The sequence below is a fragment of the Sander lucioperca genome, chromosome 15 (assembly GCF_008315115.2).
Source record: "Sander lucioperca isolate FBNREF2018 chromosome 15, SLUC_FBN_1.2, whole genome shotgun sequence".
Lineage (NCBI taxonomy): Eukaryota > Metazoa > Chordata > Actinopteri > Perciformes > Percidae > Sander > Sander lucioperca.
The window spans coordinates 12,827,845-12,845,885 of record NC_050187.1 but is presented as its reverse complement, the minus strand read 5'-3'; the positions used below and the strand labels follow the sequence as shown (position 1 = coordinate 12,845,885).

At 42.8% G+C, this 18,041-nt stretch overlaps 1 protein-coding gene across 5 annotated transcripts in view; it reads left to right on the top strand.

Annotated features, from left to right (window-relative positions):
- The window catches only part of cdh23 (cadherin-related 23), a 196,972-nt gene that overhangs the window by 103,082 nt on the left and 75,849 nt on the right, over nucleotides 1-18,041 (top strand). For all 5 annotated transcript variants that reach the window (XR_004895229.1, XM_035992483.1, XM_035992484.1 and 2 more), the window contains 3 exons: nucleotides 10,808-10,920; nucleotides 12,899-13,087; nucleotides 17,221-17,370. Coding sequence is in view for 4 of the 5 variants with exons in the window: in XM_035992483.1 (XP_035848376.1) it covers nucleotides 10,808-10,920; nucleotides 12,899-13,087; nucleotides 17,221-17,370 (452 nt within the window). In the remaining variant the exon portion in view is untranslated. The remainder of the gene's footprint in view (nucleotides 1-10,807; nucleotides 10,921-12,898; nucleotides 13,088-17,220; nucleotides 17,371-18,041) is intronic.

The window sequence follows — 18,041 nt, the reverse complement described above, 5'->3', positions numbered from 1 at the left end:
CTTGAGCTGGCAGATCAAAGCCAGCAATCAATAGTTTGATTATTTTATATGAGAGCAGAAGATTGTGGATCGATACTTTTGTCTATGACCAGGTTGAGAATCAGTTTAGCTTTTACTGCAGACTCTGGAAATGACGTAAACGTGGGAAGCCCTCAGGAATCTGTAGTACAGTGTGTTCTAAGTAAGTGCAATAATGAGAGGATCATTACTCAGAGAGAAGAGGTGAGATGTTGCTGATGCAGAGACCCATGTCCAGTGGGGCCACGGATGAAGAGCGTTAATTGTTACCCACCCTACAGGAATGTTAACAGAATTTAAATGATTACAACACATGTTCTAAACTGTATCCCTATCCTCTCTGACATTTTCTGTCATGCTTGAGGTTTTTTTGAAGTAACATCCAAGAGTTTTATAATTCAAATCTCTTGACACACCAGTGTCAAAGTTGAATTCAGTTTAACTTTGATCTGTAATGCCATTTTGGAAAATCAGGGCAGTGTGTGCAATTATGGCAGCAGTCTCCATTGGATTAACGTTCTCTGCACAATGTTGCACCGTCTTGTACTTACACTCCTTTACAAAAACAGACACCATTTTGTCACAAGGTGGAGATAGCCATGAAAGTAACACTTCTCCATTCCAAAATCAAGAGAAATGTAGGAATGTAGAAGTGTTACTTTCATGGCTACCTACGGAGCCCCCCTGGTCCCACTTTGTCAAAATAATTAATTATAACTATCTCGTGGCCTCAAGATACTATCTCGTGGCCTCAAGATAGTAACTCGTGGCCTCAAGATAGTATCTCGTGGCCTCAAGATACTATCTCGTGGCCTCAAGATACTATCTCGTGGCCTCAAGATAGTAACTCGTGGCCTCAAGATAGTATCTCGTGGCCTCAAGATAGTATCTCGTGGCCTCAAGATAGTAACTCGTGGCCTCAAGATACTATCTCGTGGCCTCAAGATAGTATCTCGTGGCCTCAAGATAGTAACTCGTGGCCTCAAGATAGTATCTCGTGGCCTCAAGATAGTAACTCGTGGCCTCAAGATACTATCTCGTGGCCTCAAGATACTATCTCGTGGCCTCAAGATAGTATCTCGTGGCCTCAAGATACTATCTCGTGGCCTCAAGATACTATCTCGTGGCCTCAAGATACTATCTCGTGGCCTCAAGATAGTAACTCGTGGCCTCAAGATAGTAACTCGTGGCCTCAAGATAGTATCTCGTGGCCTCAAGATAGTATCTCGTGGCCTCAAGATAGTAACTCGTGGCCTCAAGATACTATCTCGTGGCCTCAAGATAGTATCTCGTGGCCTCAAGATAGTAACTCGTGGCCTCAAGATAGTATCTCGTGGCCTCAAGATAGTAACTCGTGACCTCAAGATACTATCTCGTGGCCTCAAGATACTATCTCGTGGCCTCAAGATAGTATCTCGTGGCCTCAAGATACTATCTCGTGGCCTCAAGATACTATCTCGTGGCCTCAAGATACTATCTCGTGGCCTCAAGATACTATCTTGCCAAACACCGGCATTAAGCCGGCCGGCGGGGGCCCTCCGATGGCAGGTCACGTTTGCAAATCGGTCAGTGGAAAGTGTTGGAGAACCGCAGCTGCATTACGGTAAAAGCTGTCAAAAGTGTCCGGCCGTGGTCTCCAGAGGTCGGTCTCACTGCCCCGAGACTCCTCGGTGCAGTTCTCTGGAGGCCTATGTTTTCAAAAACTGGGTTTCCGAAATCGTGCAGAAGGTGGCTGGGAGAGTGAGCCGGGCTTCTTACCCATTTAAAGTTTGAGAATAGGTTGAGATCATTTCGGCCCCAAGACCTCTAATCCTTCGCTTTACCAGATGAAACCGCGAGACTGAGCGCCAGCTATCCTGAGGGAAACTTCGGAGGGAACCAGCTAGGGGGAAGTGTCAGACCTCTGCCCGCTTATGGTGCACCTTCCCTGGGGTAAATCGAAGGGTGCTTCGGTGGGATTTTCTTCCAAGTTTTTGGACCGGAGAAGGGTAGGGGGAAGCTGCAGAACACCTCTGCCCGCTTATGGTGCACCTTCCCTGGGGTAAATTGAAGGGTGCTTCGGTGGGATTTTCTCCCAGGTTTTTGGACCGGGGAAGGTCCTCCCTGAGCTCGCCTTAGGACACCTGCGTTACCGTTTGACTGGTGTACCACCCCAGTCAAACTCACCTGCCACTGTCCCCGGAGCAGGTCACGCCCGGCGGGGCCGGGCGCTTGACACCAGAAGAAATCTTGTAGGCTGCATATCCATAGTCCTTTATAATTCTTCTTCATATTTTATAGCCTATATTTATACTTTTTACATGTATATACTTGTTTATTTACCAACTTCTATTATTATTTATATTCCTTTAAATGTCTTGATGTGCACATCAACTGTGACACAAGAATTGTCCCCCGGGTTATCAATAGCATCAATAAAGATCAATAAAGTATTTCTGATTCCGATTTTAAGTTAGCCTATAGTGGAGTGTGCAGACTGGTTCATTAATTATTGAAGTGTTTCACATTTTTGGGGAGAAAAGCTGCTCCATTGTGCATTCTCCTTTTATATACACTTATCTTGAGGCCACAAGATACTATCTTGAGGCCACGAGATAGTTATAATTAATTTTTTTGACAAAGTGGGACCAGGGGGGCTCCGTAGCTACCTCCACTATGGAATGCCTTTTAATTCAATCTCAAATAAATGAATAAATACATAAATGAATAAAGATGCCTATGCCTCCTCTGGCTCATGGTGATATGCTGGCGATGCCAGGCTACTAGCTAGTTGCCTTTAGTCTGAGGCTGTGAGATAGCCATGCCCCTTCATTTGAATATAAGAAGTGAAAATAGAGGGAAATAAATAAATGTGACATTATGAACTAAACGTCCCCTGAAAAAAATAAGCATATTTATTCATTTATGTTTTTATTAATTATTTAATATTGAATAAAACGGCATCCCATACTGGATGCAGTAGATGCAGTAGGAGGAGCTGCTAGTCATAGCTGAGTCACTTGAGGCCTGTACTACAAAGCAAGATTTGGCGTTAACAAGGTAACTTCAGCTTCAACCCAGGGTTTTCTGTATCACGAAGGTGGATCAGTTGTTACCGGGTTCAATCGCTGTGGTAACTTATGCTGAACACCTAAACTGGTCGGGAAGTGAGAGAGAGGTGCGCTCATAAAAGTTAAAACATTTAGAGACCGACAACCCCGTTAACATTCCCTGATGGGTATGTGATGGGTACTATGAAATATATAGATTTTAATGGGAGGGAATTACATATCGGCTATTTGTCGGCTTCTTGAGCCGTGTGTTGCCAATGCGCACATCGGTTTGAATTATGTTTTTATATATTTTATTTGATCTCCCGATCGCTTCCACTGCCAGGGTTGCAACTAAAATAATAGGCTAAAGCAACGGCAGTTTATGGAAAGCAAAAGTGTAATTATGGTCAGATCTAGTGCCTGACTGATGAGGAAGTGATATTGATAAGTGATTTACGCATCTACAGCGTCGGCTATTTTTTGGGTATTGCGTTTTGCCTAAAAAAACGTGTCTGTGATCTTCATATTTATGTAGAATTATAGTTTGTTCTTCTTATGTAAAATATGCGGCTCTGGTAGATGTTTGCGATTGGTCGTGCTGCGCAAACACCCCCTCTTTTATGTGAACGTGCGCACTGCTGAATTGGGAAACCCTGGGTTGATTGAACTAGTTGTTAACCACCGTCGTGACCAGTGTTGGGAGTAACGCGTTACAGTAACGTAACTACTTTTTCGGGTAAAAAGTAGTGTAACGCGCTACTACTGAAAATTTGGTAACGAAACGTAGTTCCTTTTTCAATTCGGCGCAACGTTACTTTTCCCAGGGACAGATTTGACAGCGACACTGCCTTCTCAGCTGCGTGCTCACAAGCTCCACATGGGACGTGACAGAGGCTGGTAGCAGAGTAATCATGGCAAGCGAGAAGCAGCCAAAGCTAACTTTTGAGAGCGTTTTAAGCTTCGTGTCTTTTTGCTAGACGGCGCTCTGAGCCAGGCAGACACAAAGCTGACAACCTCACAGATGGATGCGGTGGAGATGGCCTCATACATACACGCAGCGGACCGCTGTGGACTTGTGTCGGTCGCACGGACACGCAAGGATTTCCAGAAAAGAGGCTGCATGTGTCTACGACAATGCACGGACCATCGTGGCTGTGCGACCAGTACAAGCCGATACAGACATTACATAGTATACACTAACACCGTGTAACGCCGATGACCTGCTGATGTGCATTCAACCCACGCTGGACTCGTTCATAATGAATCAGCCGTCACTCTGTGAGAGAATCCAGCCTGCAGTGTAGTTCAGACATTTCACTGATAAACCAGAGATTGGCTTTATGGTCAAAGATAGTTTTTGTATAATTAACTTCAGTCTCTGCCAGAGACCCCTGCTTTTAAAAGTAACATAAAAGTAACGAGTAAAGTAAAACGTTACTTTCCATAGGGGGTAACTAAATAAAGTAACAGATTACTTTTTTAAGAAGTAACGAGTAACGAGCAAACACTACCTTTTAAAAGTAACTTCCCCAACACTGGTCGTTACACAGCTTATGCGGGACCGTGGTTGTTAGGGATAGTGAAGCCGGGTAACTGAAAGAAATCCAGGACATGTTTATCTTGATTCGTAGTACAGGCCTCTGCACCTCCTCAATAACATTAGAAGTGCATCATGCCGCTATGTCAACCACACAGAGGCCCAATCCCAATGTCCACACTGACATGAGTGGCCTCACCGCAAGGGTTTAGGGCTAGCCCACTGTCAAATGTGCAAACTTTTTGTAAGCCTGCATTTCTGCAGACTTTGCCTGAGAGAATAACCCACAATTTAAAGCGTTGTGTGACGTTAAAACACAGGGTTACCAGGGGAAGCCCGGAAGCATTAAAACAAACGTCAAACAATGTCACATGGGTGTTCAGCCAGGCTTATTGGGTGCGCTGGTATGCCTACATTTAAACAGAAACACTACATTTAACAACGATTTAAGATGGTATAAAAAAAACACATTAATTTAGAGAAATGCAAGCTTAGGTTATATTACACACCTAGTTTATTCATCAACACTTCTTTTCATTTTGCTTAATGATGCTGTTTTGACAAAAACAAATAATTTGACAATTACCTCTCTTCCACTCTGCAAAGGGCCATCCACACCAAGAACAATAAATATTCCCATAACTATAATGCTGCTAAACAATAACGTACTGTAAATACTGGCGTCAAGCACGCACTGCATGCTCCAGCTGATGATAATACAGTACATAATACACTAATACGGCAAAAGTACAATAAAGTGATTCCAACGATATTGTTCACCACTGTCGTTATAGTTGTGGTGTGGACTCCACCATCCACTTGAGTTAGAACGATTTTCAAAAAAATATTTATAGTTATCGTTATAGTTATTGTTTTTGTAATACCTGGGCAGAAAAGGAAGTTGCTTTCATCCGCCATGTATTGTTTTAGATTTTAGAATATTTGTCCTTGAACCTTTTTTGAAGAAAAACTTTTGTTGAAACTAGTTCATTGAGTATTCATGAAATGCAGCTCGTCTGCCAATGGCAAGACACCCACAGGGCCATTATGACTGCATCATACACACAAAAACATGTGTGTGTGTGTGTGTGTGTGTGTGTGTGTGTGTGTGTGTGTGTGTGTGTGTGTGTGTGTGTGTGTGAGAGAGAGCAAGTCAGTATATGTGAGAAGCTGTTCGTTTAAATTTAGAAGTGAGTGTAGTTTAAAGACAATAACTAAAACCTCATCAACATGATTTGCCTGTAGGCGTAATCCTTAAAAGTGATACTAATTTGTGTACATTTAGCAAAATACACAAAATCTTAGCCTCAAGACAGCACTGGCTGCATGCCACGTCACATTACTAAAATTATCCAGCGCCCCCATGGTGTTGTCACAAACTAGAGAAAACAGTTGTCACTGGCTTAGTCATGGCGATTACACTTGGAGAACTCCTGCTTCGGCTGTCCTCAAAAGCTCATTGCTCGGGGAAAGTCATTGTCCTCCACTTGTTGCACGCCCGATTGAGCTCATCAGATGATCAAATGCCTTATTTCTTCTGTTGGGCAATCCCCACATAATGACTACACATGTATGTTTTTCACTTGTGCGACTCAATACACTCTCTTTGGCCTCTCGTCTCTCCCATTTCTAGCCTCTCTATTTTTTCCCTCTTGGTCTCTGCTCTCACTCTTTTCTGGAGGAGAGAATGTCAATGAGCTAACTGTTGTCAGTAAATGAGCCTTCATTTCATTGTTCATGACACAAGAATTTAAATGTTTGTCAATAGATAATATGAAATCCACACCTGTGCTTTTCTTTATGCTTTGGTAATACTCAGATTATTCAAAGTGGCAAATTATTTGGATTACTTTTATCTCGTAAATGTAGTGCTAGCTATTGCAGCTATTGCACACATACTACATATGCACCACAAGGAAATAACATGTGTGTGTGTGTGTGTATGTGTATGTGTGCGTGCGTGCGTGCGTGCGTGCGTGCGCGCATTTAAGTGTGTACTTCACACTAGACAAAATCATGGCATGGTTTCTCATTTTCCAGTCCAGTACTGCCGGTAATGTGAGAGCATGGCTTATCCCCCGGAGTCTCACATCATAGAATCAAACTCTGCCAGTTAGCACCCTATCTACATAAGAATTCAGAATAGAAATATCTTAACACACATGGAACACATAAGCACCTACACTAAATATAAATATCAAATGCAGCAATTTCCACCCCCCTGGGGTTCTAATCACAAGGTCCTGGCAGATCACTTGAGAACAGTTTCTATCAGCAATTAGAATATGATTATATTTTCCTCTCAGTGGGACCCGTGAGTCACTGTGTAATTTCAGTCTGTCTCTCTGGTCAAGCTCGACACAGCGGAGCTGAGGAGGAAGGCCTTTCTGTGGCTCCTGATGCAGTGAGTCAAAGCCTCTTTACCGGATGCATACAGAGAGTAGAACAAACAGTCTGCGGTTGCTGTGCACATGTACGTTACAGCAGGTGTGTGTGATTGTGTATAAACGCCACTCCTCACTTGTCCAGGTGAGTTCCCAGTCGTCCGGGTAAGGAGCGGCTGTTGGAGTAGCTTGGCATGCAAGTCAGGCCACTGAAGCTGACAAACCAATTTAGAGGCGTGATGCCCACACTGAGTGGGTCTGAGTCCCTGAAGATCGTTACCCCCCACTACCACCAATTATTATCAACATCAACCTCCTGCCTGCCCCTCCAGTCCAGGCAAAACCAGAAATGTTGCAATAATTGTGTCTGTATGCTTATTTTCACTGGTGCATGGTGTAAAATGACTTGTTTTGTCATTGTCCTTTTCTGTCAGACAAACTGATACACTTAATAAGCTACTTGGCCCAAACAGTTACTGTAGGTGTATTACATTTATTACAAGGGGTCATCTGTTTGCAAGGGAACATTCAATTATATTGATCTTCTGTTTCATTACAGTATCTTCCTTTTTCCTCATTTTCTGTGGAACCCAAATTGTGAGACTGTCCCTCACAGGAAAAATGCAAGCACCAGCAGTTTCAGTAAATGGTCTCACATAAACAACATACTGTATGTTCATGTTGAAGTAGTCTCGCATTGCCAGACCTTCCTCCACAGCGCTGCAGAGGAAGGTCTGGCTAGTCCACCCAACATTCCTGGATGGGAGAAAAACGTGCTAGTTTATTGGCATTTCTTTAAACCAATCACAGTCTTCTTGGGTGGCGCTAAGTGCTGGACGCAGCACCGGCGCCTCTGCAAAATAGTCTCGGGGAGGAACTTGTTTTGGTGGAACATGTGCACATAGGGCTCTGAAATTAAAATGGCTGTCGAGTGTGTGATGACAATTTTACTCAAAAAAAAAAAAGATAAACATATACATATTTGATTGTCGGTTCTAGCTCGGAGGATGTTTCCCAAATGGACCGGAGTTTAGAATGCCAACACAAAGAAAGCGGAAGGTGAGGGACATCTGGCGGAACCTCCGGCAGCACCGGAACTATCCCGTAAATTAAACGCTGTAACATTAGAGAGCCATATCAGTTGTTTTCTTTTAACCATGATTGTGGTTGTTTTCTAACCTTGGTCAGGTGTTTGTTAATTTAACCATGTTGACAAAGGTCCCCTAAGTTTACAAAAGTAGTAATTTGAACCCAAACCAATATCTTTCTCTAACCAAGTCATTTTGTGCATAAATCTAACCAAACCTTACCCATACAGTAGGTGTTTAATCAGAAAATATATATGGTTAGAAATTGAAACGGTGACTGGTAACCGTTTTGGAAGGCACAGTCAAACCTTTAGGGAATGCCCTTTCATTCACAATGATTTTAATGTCAGCAGGTGTGTATTTTAAGTTGGTATTAAGTTATCATGTTGAGAACTTGAGTAATGCAGGAGTCACACTGCATTCCTTTTAACACTTTCTCCAGTTCCACAGTTAAATAGATTATGTAAGCTGGACATAATCAGCAGTAGTTTTTGTCCCTTCTACCTCCCTCCCTTCTTCACCTTTTGGCCTCAATCCAGGCTAATTACCCAAGGGCTCTGCTCTCTCTGCTGGCCTGCCTCCCATCTCCACGCCCTCTCTGTGCGCTTTGTTCTGTCGCTTCCCTCCTCTTCATTCCCAGCTAGATACAGGGCAATAACAGAGCAGCGAGTGGGGTGTGGGGAACACAGGCATGGGTTAATCTGTTGACCCCTGCCGTTGTGCACTGTAGACTTACCATCTGACCATGTTGTAGACCTCAGCTATTACTATAAACTATCTGAAAGAGAGTCATGTTTAATCCCTCAAAGTGCAGCTCAAGGTTCATAGTGTGTCCTACTTACAAAAAGTACTGTGAAAATACAACATGAATTCTGAGAACATGCTTTTTTCTATCATGCGGGAAAGAAAACTTTCCACATACAATATATTCACGTTTTCATATTTATGCCAGTCAATGTTGTACCATATCATGAAGGGAAATTTGATGTGCAGCCAGAGGCTAAAACCAATGAACAAATAACGTAAATGAATTTATTCTGATTCACATATTTATATTAACATTAGACTTCTTATTTCTTTTTTTTTTTTTTTTTTTTTTTAAATAAAGACTGAAAAGGTGCAGTTGTTGTAGTACATTTCCCATGAAGTAGCCTTTCTTTTAAAGAGAGAAGCAAAATAATGATTTGGTCAGCAACAAAAAGATGATTGTTTAATGCTATTGAGGCCAAGCCAGTAATAAACTAAAAAGAGCAGTTTTCAGAGAGATGCTTGCTTTGCATGGGAAGTTCTCTCTCTGAATTTAGATCATTCCAGTTTAGGAAGTTTTGCTTAATTCTTAACGGACATATGCTCAGTTGTGTAGTATGTTAGATTAAATAACACCTCAGCCTATAACTGATATGTTTGTAGTCTGCTCATATCAAATAAGCTGTAATTGACAAGAGTGAACCAAAACCCAAATGGGGTTATAAGGCGTAAGTGAATGAGTTCAGGTGGACTTGACTGTCAGAGCTTTCTCATACAGTTCTGTGAGCTCCATTGTTTGCTCCACTCAGCAGATCACTCTGATACCGTTCACATGAATGAACTACCACTATCTAAAGTTTGCTCAGGGGCTTTTTCAGGTCTCATACAACACATGTCGCAGGTACAAAGAGCCCATTGAAATTGGGAAGGCCTTCAGTGTTTTTGAATGAGAGATGATTCTTCTGACATTACCAAGGGAATGTGTGCAGTGGATGGGAGACACCGGGGAATGCAAGGGGAGGCGAGGACGATTGGGTATATTTTCGTTTGTTGTCTCCATCTGCTGGGTGCAATTAGCAGGCAACAGCCCACAACCATAAGATGCCTCAGAGGGAGAGAGCGCGGGACTGAAAGTGTCAAAGAGGAGTGTAAGTGAGGTGAGAAAGTTAATGGGAAGGACTGTAATTGTAAAAGGAAGTGGGGGAATATGAAAATATGAGAAGAGGACTCAAGCGGGTCTCAGTCTAATATTTTAACCTGTGTAAATGATGTGAAAAGAGAACACCAGGCACACTTAAACTTGTTAATGAGAACAGTGCAGCGTTCATAATTTGAAACGCTCCTCTTTGAAGGAGTGCATAGAGTATAACAAAGTTAATGCGATTCATCAGCGCATGTGAAGTGATGTAGTTCAGGAGAAATGTGCGGTGTGCTAATACAGGCTTGTATGCAATCGTATTGTCTTGAGCTTTAAATAAACGTCTTGTGTTTCAGAATACGGGGTGGGATTGTATTCTCAGCAGAAGGTTAGCTTAGTTAAATTAATTAAATAAGCATACTGTAATTTCAATATTGAAAGTGAAACTGAATAGCACTTATGATGCAACTTGAATTCAGTGAATGTGAATTGACAGTAACCCTGGCGTACATCCAGTAAAGGAAGCTGACGAAGAAATGGAGGCAGTGGAAGGAGGGCAGACAGTGACAGATGAAACAAAGGGATGCAGGAGAGGCAGCTTGTGGACATGTTGGAGGTGGTGGGTCAGCCAAAGGCAGGTAGAGAGACGAAGGACAGCACAGCAAAAGCCGTATCCGTATTGCATGAAATGGAGAAATGCACATAGCTCATCCACCGCCTTCCCGTCCAGAGGCTCCTTGCTGCGTCTCAGGAGTTATGCTAAATAATCCACAACGCCAGTTTTGTTTGTCTCTCTGACTTTCTTCTCTCTCTCTCTCTCTCTCTTTCTCTCTCTCTCTCTCTCTCTCTCTCCATCCATCCAGGGAACACCAACAGCGTTTTTGCCCTGGACTACATCAGTGGGTCCCTGACAGTGAATGGCCAGCTGGACAGGGAAAACCCACTCTACTCAGCAGGATTCACTCTCACTGTCAGGGTAAGCTACTGAATGGGAGGCGGTTGGGGGGGTGGAGGGACTGTTGCAGCCAAGAGAAGGGATCGAAAGTCTGTTTCGCCAGTGGATAAAGAGAGGGCTTTGATATGATGGTGTATTAAATCAATGCAGTGTCTGGGTTTGATATAGCCACAAAAGACATGCTAAATGAAGTGCTTCACCCCGACTCATACTCTACATATTGTGACAGTCTTTGAGGTAGATACACACTGCTATAATTAGGAAAGATTTCGAGGTCAATACTTCACTTAAGACTGACTAAATAAAACATCAGTATCATATGTGTGTATAGATGCTGTGTCAATATGCCTCTCCACAAATGTGACCTAGACATATTCAAGTACCATTATTGGGCTTGTCAGTGAAGACATTTTGTTTTTGTGATTCTATGATAATGTCCCCTTCAGAGGCTTATGTTCAGTGCCAACAGTCAGCAGCCAGGGAGGACAGGATGAGCAGAGGAGGATGAGATAAAGGAACAGGATTTAGAGTCCTCCTCAGTGCTAAGGGCTCCTTTGTTCCCCTCTCTCTTTTTTATTTCTCTTCTGTTTGAAGCAGGTGCAGTATCTGAATCCCTCTGTCCCTCCACTGAGCCTAAAGTCTATCTCACTTGGCTTTTTAGCATGTCAGTCCTGCCCTCTCACCCCACCCACTGCCTTCCCACCTTGTCCACTCCACCACTTTCTTTTTTTGTCATCATTTCTTCTCTTCCAGACCAGTATTCTACAGCAAGTGGTTCCCACAGGGTGTGAGAGGGTGCGTGAAATGGATTTCCAAGTGCAACTAAAAGTGGAGGGATTTGCGATTAAAGACATAGTTTTTCCCTGTGTAACTGCAATGTTACAGGAGAGTTTAAAGGCATGTCAAGTCAAATAGTTTACACCTGTACATCACATTAAATGGCCTTTACAAGCACCTAATTGCCTCACTAGCACTCTTTATATAAAATGCAGGTTGTATGACGTTTCTATATGAGAGATACAACTGGCTTTAAGGTTTAATATAAAAAAGATGCTTGCTGGGGCGGCCTCTAGCTCACCGAGTATAGCGTGCGCTCCATGTAGGCTGAGTCCTTTGCAGCTGCCCGGGTTCGAATCTGACCTGCGGCCCTTTGCTGCGTGTCATCCCCTCTCTCTCTCCCCACTTCCTGTCTATCCACTATCTAATAAAGGCAAAAGCCCCAAAGAATAATCTTAAAAAAAAAAAAAAAAAGACGCTTGCTTACATATTCCTGCCGTAGTCTATCTTTTTAATTGAAATCGATAATTGTGTCCAGAAAAGTAGAATAAGGGAAACTGCTGAAAACGAAGAAAATAAAATCACCCAAAAATGTATTTATAAGATATGGATTTTTTTCCCTCTACATTTTCTTTCCCTCTCTCTGCTTGTGCTTTCTTAGGTGGTGCTGCTATTGATTGTGGTGTGCCATATTAATACAACTAATTTCTCAACTTCAGGCAGCTTAGATAGTGCTGAGCGTGGGGAGGTGGAGGTCAAATGATTCAGTAGCGCTGGGATGAGAGAGGCTAAACTACCTTGATTACCCAGAGACCAGCATGTTGTTCCTGCCTCTTCTCCTATTGCTTGTGACACTCTTCCATCAATAAAAGACCATGGCTGCCCATCCCTATCATTCTCTCCTATTTTTTATTTTATTTCAGAGACCTCACAAAGAGCCAGAAACAGAGAGAGTGTGTAACTGTGTCTTCTCAATGGGACTCCTTTTTTCTAAATCTCATTGTGTGTATGTGTGTGCTGGCCCTCTCTTGGCCTCACTTTGAGCCTATTTCTATGATTGCTTTGAGTCCGTCTGTCCACCTTTTGATCCAATAAATGAACAGCTGTAAATACCTGGCTGAGATTGTGAACTGACCACCTCCAACCAAAATGACATTTTCGGTGCAATCCTCTCTCTCTCTCTCTCTCTCTCTCTCTCTCTCTCTCTCTCTCTCTCTATAAGGCCACAGAGTTAAACGATGACCGCAGTCCATCAAACGCAACAGTGAGGACCACCTTTACCATCCTGTTAATTGACAAGAATGACAACGCCCCGAAGTTCAACAGTTCTGAGTATCGGCTCAGAATCACCGAACTGGCCCAGGTGGGCTTTGCCCTTCCCCTGTACATCCAGGTCGAAGACAAGGACGAGGTGGGTGGATCACATCGTAGCTGGCACAGTCACAACATTCTTGGCATTGGGCTGATACTCTTATCAAGATAAGGTTGCAATGACACCACACTGCCCCTATATCTTACAATTGTTAGTAGAAATGTTCCGCGCTGATCCTACAGTAAGAATCCATATGACCAATCCGGGCATATTTTTAATGGATTCAGTGTCGGATAAAATAAGGCTGATCAAAATCTGATTGTTTCTTTACTGTACTGTGCAGATCTGTCCACCTGTTGCTGCGCTGTCCTCCTTTATGACAGCCAGCCTCTACAGTGCAGCATTTTTGTGTATGCAAGTGAAAATAAAGAGAATGCGAAAAGAAATTCTGCCGTACCGCTGCAATTAAGTCTGCAAGTAAGTCTGAATTCAGACACAGAGGTTGGCAAAACACACAGATTTGCTGAGCACCAACATTAATGAATGTTTTTTCTGATCGTCGCTTTCATCAGTTGAAATGATAAATGTCGCTGGCAGCCATTAATGGAATTCATTTTAATTCTATGAGTTGTCTGCTTAAAGTACTCTCTGCAGCCATCAGTGTCTGTAAAAGATCATTTGTGAGGGAAGAACTGCCACTGAAATACATCTGACAGCAAAGTGATATATCTTCTCTCTACCTGGTCACTCTACATCAATCTCAAGAGTTTTTCATTCATATTATATCAATAATTTAAGCTTATAAACATAATAGTTTTGAACCAGGACCTTCAGTGTTTGGATCAAGTAGCTTGCGAAAAATTAAGTGTGTCAGATTTAGTTGGCTACAGATGTTATTTTAATATCATCATTTAAGTAAATATAAGTATCTCTATAATATCTCTCTACATAGACAGCTAGGACGGCTACATGTGAGTGGTGTGTATTTTGTGTTTCCATTTATAGGTTTAGATTTATTTGGTTTATAAATGCTTCAGCCAAAAAGAACATCAACCACTGTGTGTGTGTGTGTGTGTGTGTGTGTGTGTGCGTGTGTGTGTGCGTGCTTGCTGTCAACAGCACGCTTTAGTGTGTCCGCCACTTCCCATTAGTTGAATCTACCAACCTACTGTGGTGACACACACTAACTCAGACACCAGCACACACATACAACACTTTTTCACTTTGCTCTTGCTCTGCCACTCTGTCTCTCACTTTCTCTCTCCCTCTCTCACACGTGCACATGCTCGCTCACAGCAGCGCAATGGACTCGACTACAATTTAATTTGCTCTGGAAGAGATGGGATAGAGCATCAAATTATACCTAACGAGGAAAATCAATCACCTAGGGTGCAGATAAGCCGAAAGCTAGTCAACTCTGATTGATTTCAGGCACAGCAGCCGCCAGGGTGGAATTTGACAGATAACTGCAAGTCAAGTGGATAGAGAAAAAGGCGGAGAGTAAAGCGAGACAGACACACGGACAGGAAAAGGAAAGGAGGGACTCTTAAGAAAAATGGTTGAACAGAAAGTAGCCTGCAATGGAGCAAAACCAGAAGTCTGAATAATTGGTGGAGCAGGAAGAAACAGACAGGAGAGAAAGGAAGCACTGAGCACAGAGATAGCTGGAGTATTTAGCAGCAAGTCTGTTTATTCATTCCAAGGATGTTGTGTCGCAATGACGAGGCGCAAGGGAAAGTACAGCGAGTGCGTTGCTGCACGCAGGTGGGGTGACGACCCGGACACCTGGCATGTGATAAGAGATCCCTCTGGAGGTTACCACCCAACATTTTACCACTAGCAAAAGCAGCACAGTCTGGGGAGGTACCCAGCCGCATAACATTACAGTATCTCCAAGCTAAGATTGCCACAGCTAACTGCTTATTTGTCATAATATAACAAAACAACATGCTTCAGGAAGCACTCAAAGGAGCAGGATTACACACAAAAATGTCAAATGCAGTTATGTTCATAAGTTGTGTGCTGGAGACTTCGAAATAGTAAAATCTGTAAGAGGTTTTTTGTTCTTGCCGTTTTGTATTGCTGTTTTGATCCTTTAAACCTGCATGTCAGTGCTGATACACACACTCGTTCACACTCCGCTACACCTGTGCTTTAATCTCACTTTTTCCAAGTGTGAGGGATTAGAGGCAGACATTTCATTTCTTAGACTATGACACAAGTGGTAGTTACCTCTCTGTCTGTCGCTCCCTTCATATCCTCTTCTGCTCGGTTAGCATCTATAAAACTTTTGCCGCTGGAACTTGTCACTAAACTTTGTGGCAGTCACGTCTGACAGGGTGCTTTTATTGGGGGCTTCTAAAGGCAGGAGCAAATGGACGGGCAATTACGTTTATGGGCAGTTTGCGGTGACATCCCTGCATATTGGATGGTCTTTTAAATAGGAGCCATCAGCCACAATGGTTCTCCCAGAGATGAAAACAAAAACAAGGGGGCTATTTCAACCGGCAGCATAATGCCCATCGACCACCGCACCCGTCTTCCTCTGTCTGCCGCAATGGCTACATGATTGGCCGCCCTGCAGCTTTATATATCAAGACAGGAGGGATCTGGAGATGTTTTCTCAGTTCAAGACAGCCATAGGCTTCTCATTTTGACCCTGACTTGGATTATATTTACCCACGATGCCACGACACCTTACTTCTCAGTCTTTTTTAGTGGTTATATTCAAATGATACTAGCCTCGCCAGCTTTACAGACCCTTTCGGTAATACAGAACATAGTACTTCTAAATCAGACTCCATGCTCATATAATCTCCCAGTTGGACATACTGGCTACAGCTCGGTAGGCAGTGCAGTGCAATGTTGCACTCAAATGATCATCTACATAATGTGAAACAGTGCAGTGCAGGCTTTATGTAGTGGAGATAAAGAAGAATTCAGATGAGGAGAAAATATGAATGTGATGTCTATTGTGTTGTCTAACCTTGTCATATCCATTTTATCACACATTTAATGGTTTTTGTTATTTTCCTGCAAAGCGCGAGACTGACAAGCAAGACCCACATCAAGATGTTGGGTTTGGGAACTCACCATTGGCAGGGCTCAATCCGAGGGGCGGGATAAATGGTTGTCTTTCAAATTCCCACTGCACGCAATAGGATAGCGCTACAACCAAGCAGAGCAACAAAGAAGGTAGCGGAGCTAGTTGATAGATTATATTTTTGCCGTATCTGGTTGGCAAAACTCTGAACCTCCTTTTTTAAGAATGACTTCAGTGCCGTTTTCTTTTCTTTTCTCAAAGAAAAGCTTAACTCCAAGTCTTCCAGAGTCGCGGCCAAAGCCGATTCGAAAGACCGATGTTCCCAGCAGCAGCAGCCATAAGCCCGCCCACCGACTCTATACACAATGTGATTGGCCCGGCCAGAGTTTGGTTTTTCCAGCTTGCAAGCCAACGGAGAGTTGCTAGACCCCCTGGCTGCAAATTACATTTGCTGCCGCTAGGGTGCATCTAGATTTCTATGCTAGCAAAGCGCAGCTCTCCAGGTCAAATCTATACTGGACCCTGAAACAATTTGAGGGTTAGCGTCCCCACTACCGTTTACAGCTAGTTTTACCAGCAAATTTCACGCAGCAATAGGAACAGGCTCTTTATAATTGAGTCTGTTCAATTATTTACTGTTCATAATGTATTGAAGATATGCTGGCATGGTATACTGTATGTGTGTGCATAGAGCTCAGAAAGTTGAGGTGCGTCTTCATTACAGGTAGAGTGCCAGGTTAGTGTACATAAAGATGTTAAAGGACGGGCGAAAAGTGTCAAGCTACAGTGATAGAAAAGAAACATCTTGAACACAACTGATTAGAGTGAATGGAACTGGCTTCCCTGCTGATGCTGCTTGTGAAGCCTCATGATCCATATCATTTATTATCAACTGCATTTTGTTTATATGTTCTGGAAAAAGTTATATTTTGGTGGTAATCAGGGTTTCGGTGAATCTTCAGTTCTGCCTTTCTATTTATACAGTATTTGTACCTTTGACATAAATCATATCTTTTGTCCAATATTTATTCCTAAAAACTCGATAGATATACCGTAGCAGATTTTATCGTCTACATTCATCCATGGTAGGTTAGACAGAGTATATATCACCACCTGCCGTAGCTCTCTCTCAACAACCACTTTTTCTCTGTTTTCCTATACTCACCTTCCTCTTGTTCTTTTATGACAGGGGGTGAACAGCATGTTCCAGGTGTTTCTGACAGGAAACAATTCAGAGTACTTCGCCATCTCCCCCACGGCGGTACAGGGGCGTGCCGACATCAGAATAAGGGTGGCCATACCACTGGACTTCGAACGCATCCCCAGCTTCAGCTTCTCAGTGAGTTTTAAACTTTAAACTGCATGAGAGAGTGAATGCTGAGACTCTGAAAAGAATCATACAGTATGAATAAATAACCCCCACAAAACACAGGTTTCTAGCTAATATGCTTACATAGGAGCTCAACTTGCTGCCGGAATTGTTAAACTTTGTGAATGTCCAACAGATCCGTCATGTAACAAGATACAAAGTGAAATAAGAGAAGGCAATCTTGTTGTGATGACCAAGCATTGAGTAGTTGGTGAAAAAACAGCTCCGTTGTCCTTCTGTGAGACTGCCCTTGAATGAACTCTGGACTAAGACTGATTTCTAAGCAACAAACCTTTTTTGAAACTTGTTTTTATTTGTTTGGACTCAGACGGACTGGGGCCATATCACTTTCTCAGCACTGCAGACTTGTTTGAACAGTGAAATTGGTATTTTGTTACCTCAATTTCCCCCTGAGCGGTTTACAGAACCAGAGGGTGCCCTCCCCTGCTCTTTGTATAATTTAGTCTCCAAATCTTAAACAAGTCAGTTGATTACGTTAGTGACTTCTTTGGCACAATAGCAAATTATGATTAGAATTTTTTTCAAGGATGCCGCCTAAAAATGTGAAATATGTTAGATAAACCAATGTTAAACCTGTACAGTTTCTTCTTTAAATGAAGTCTTTATTTAAATCCTGTTGT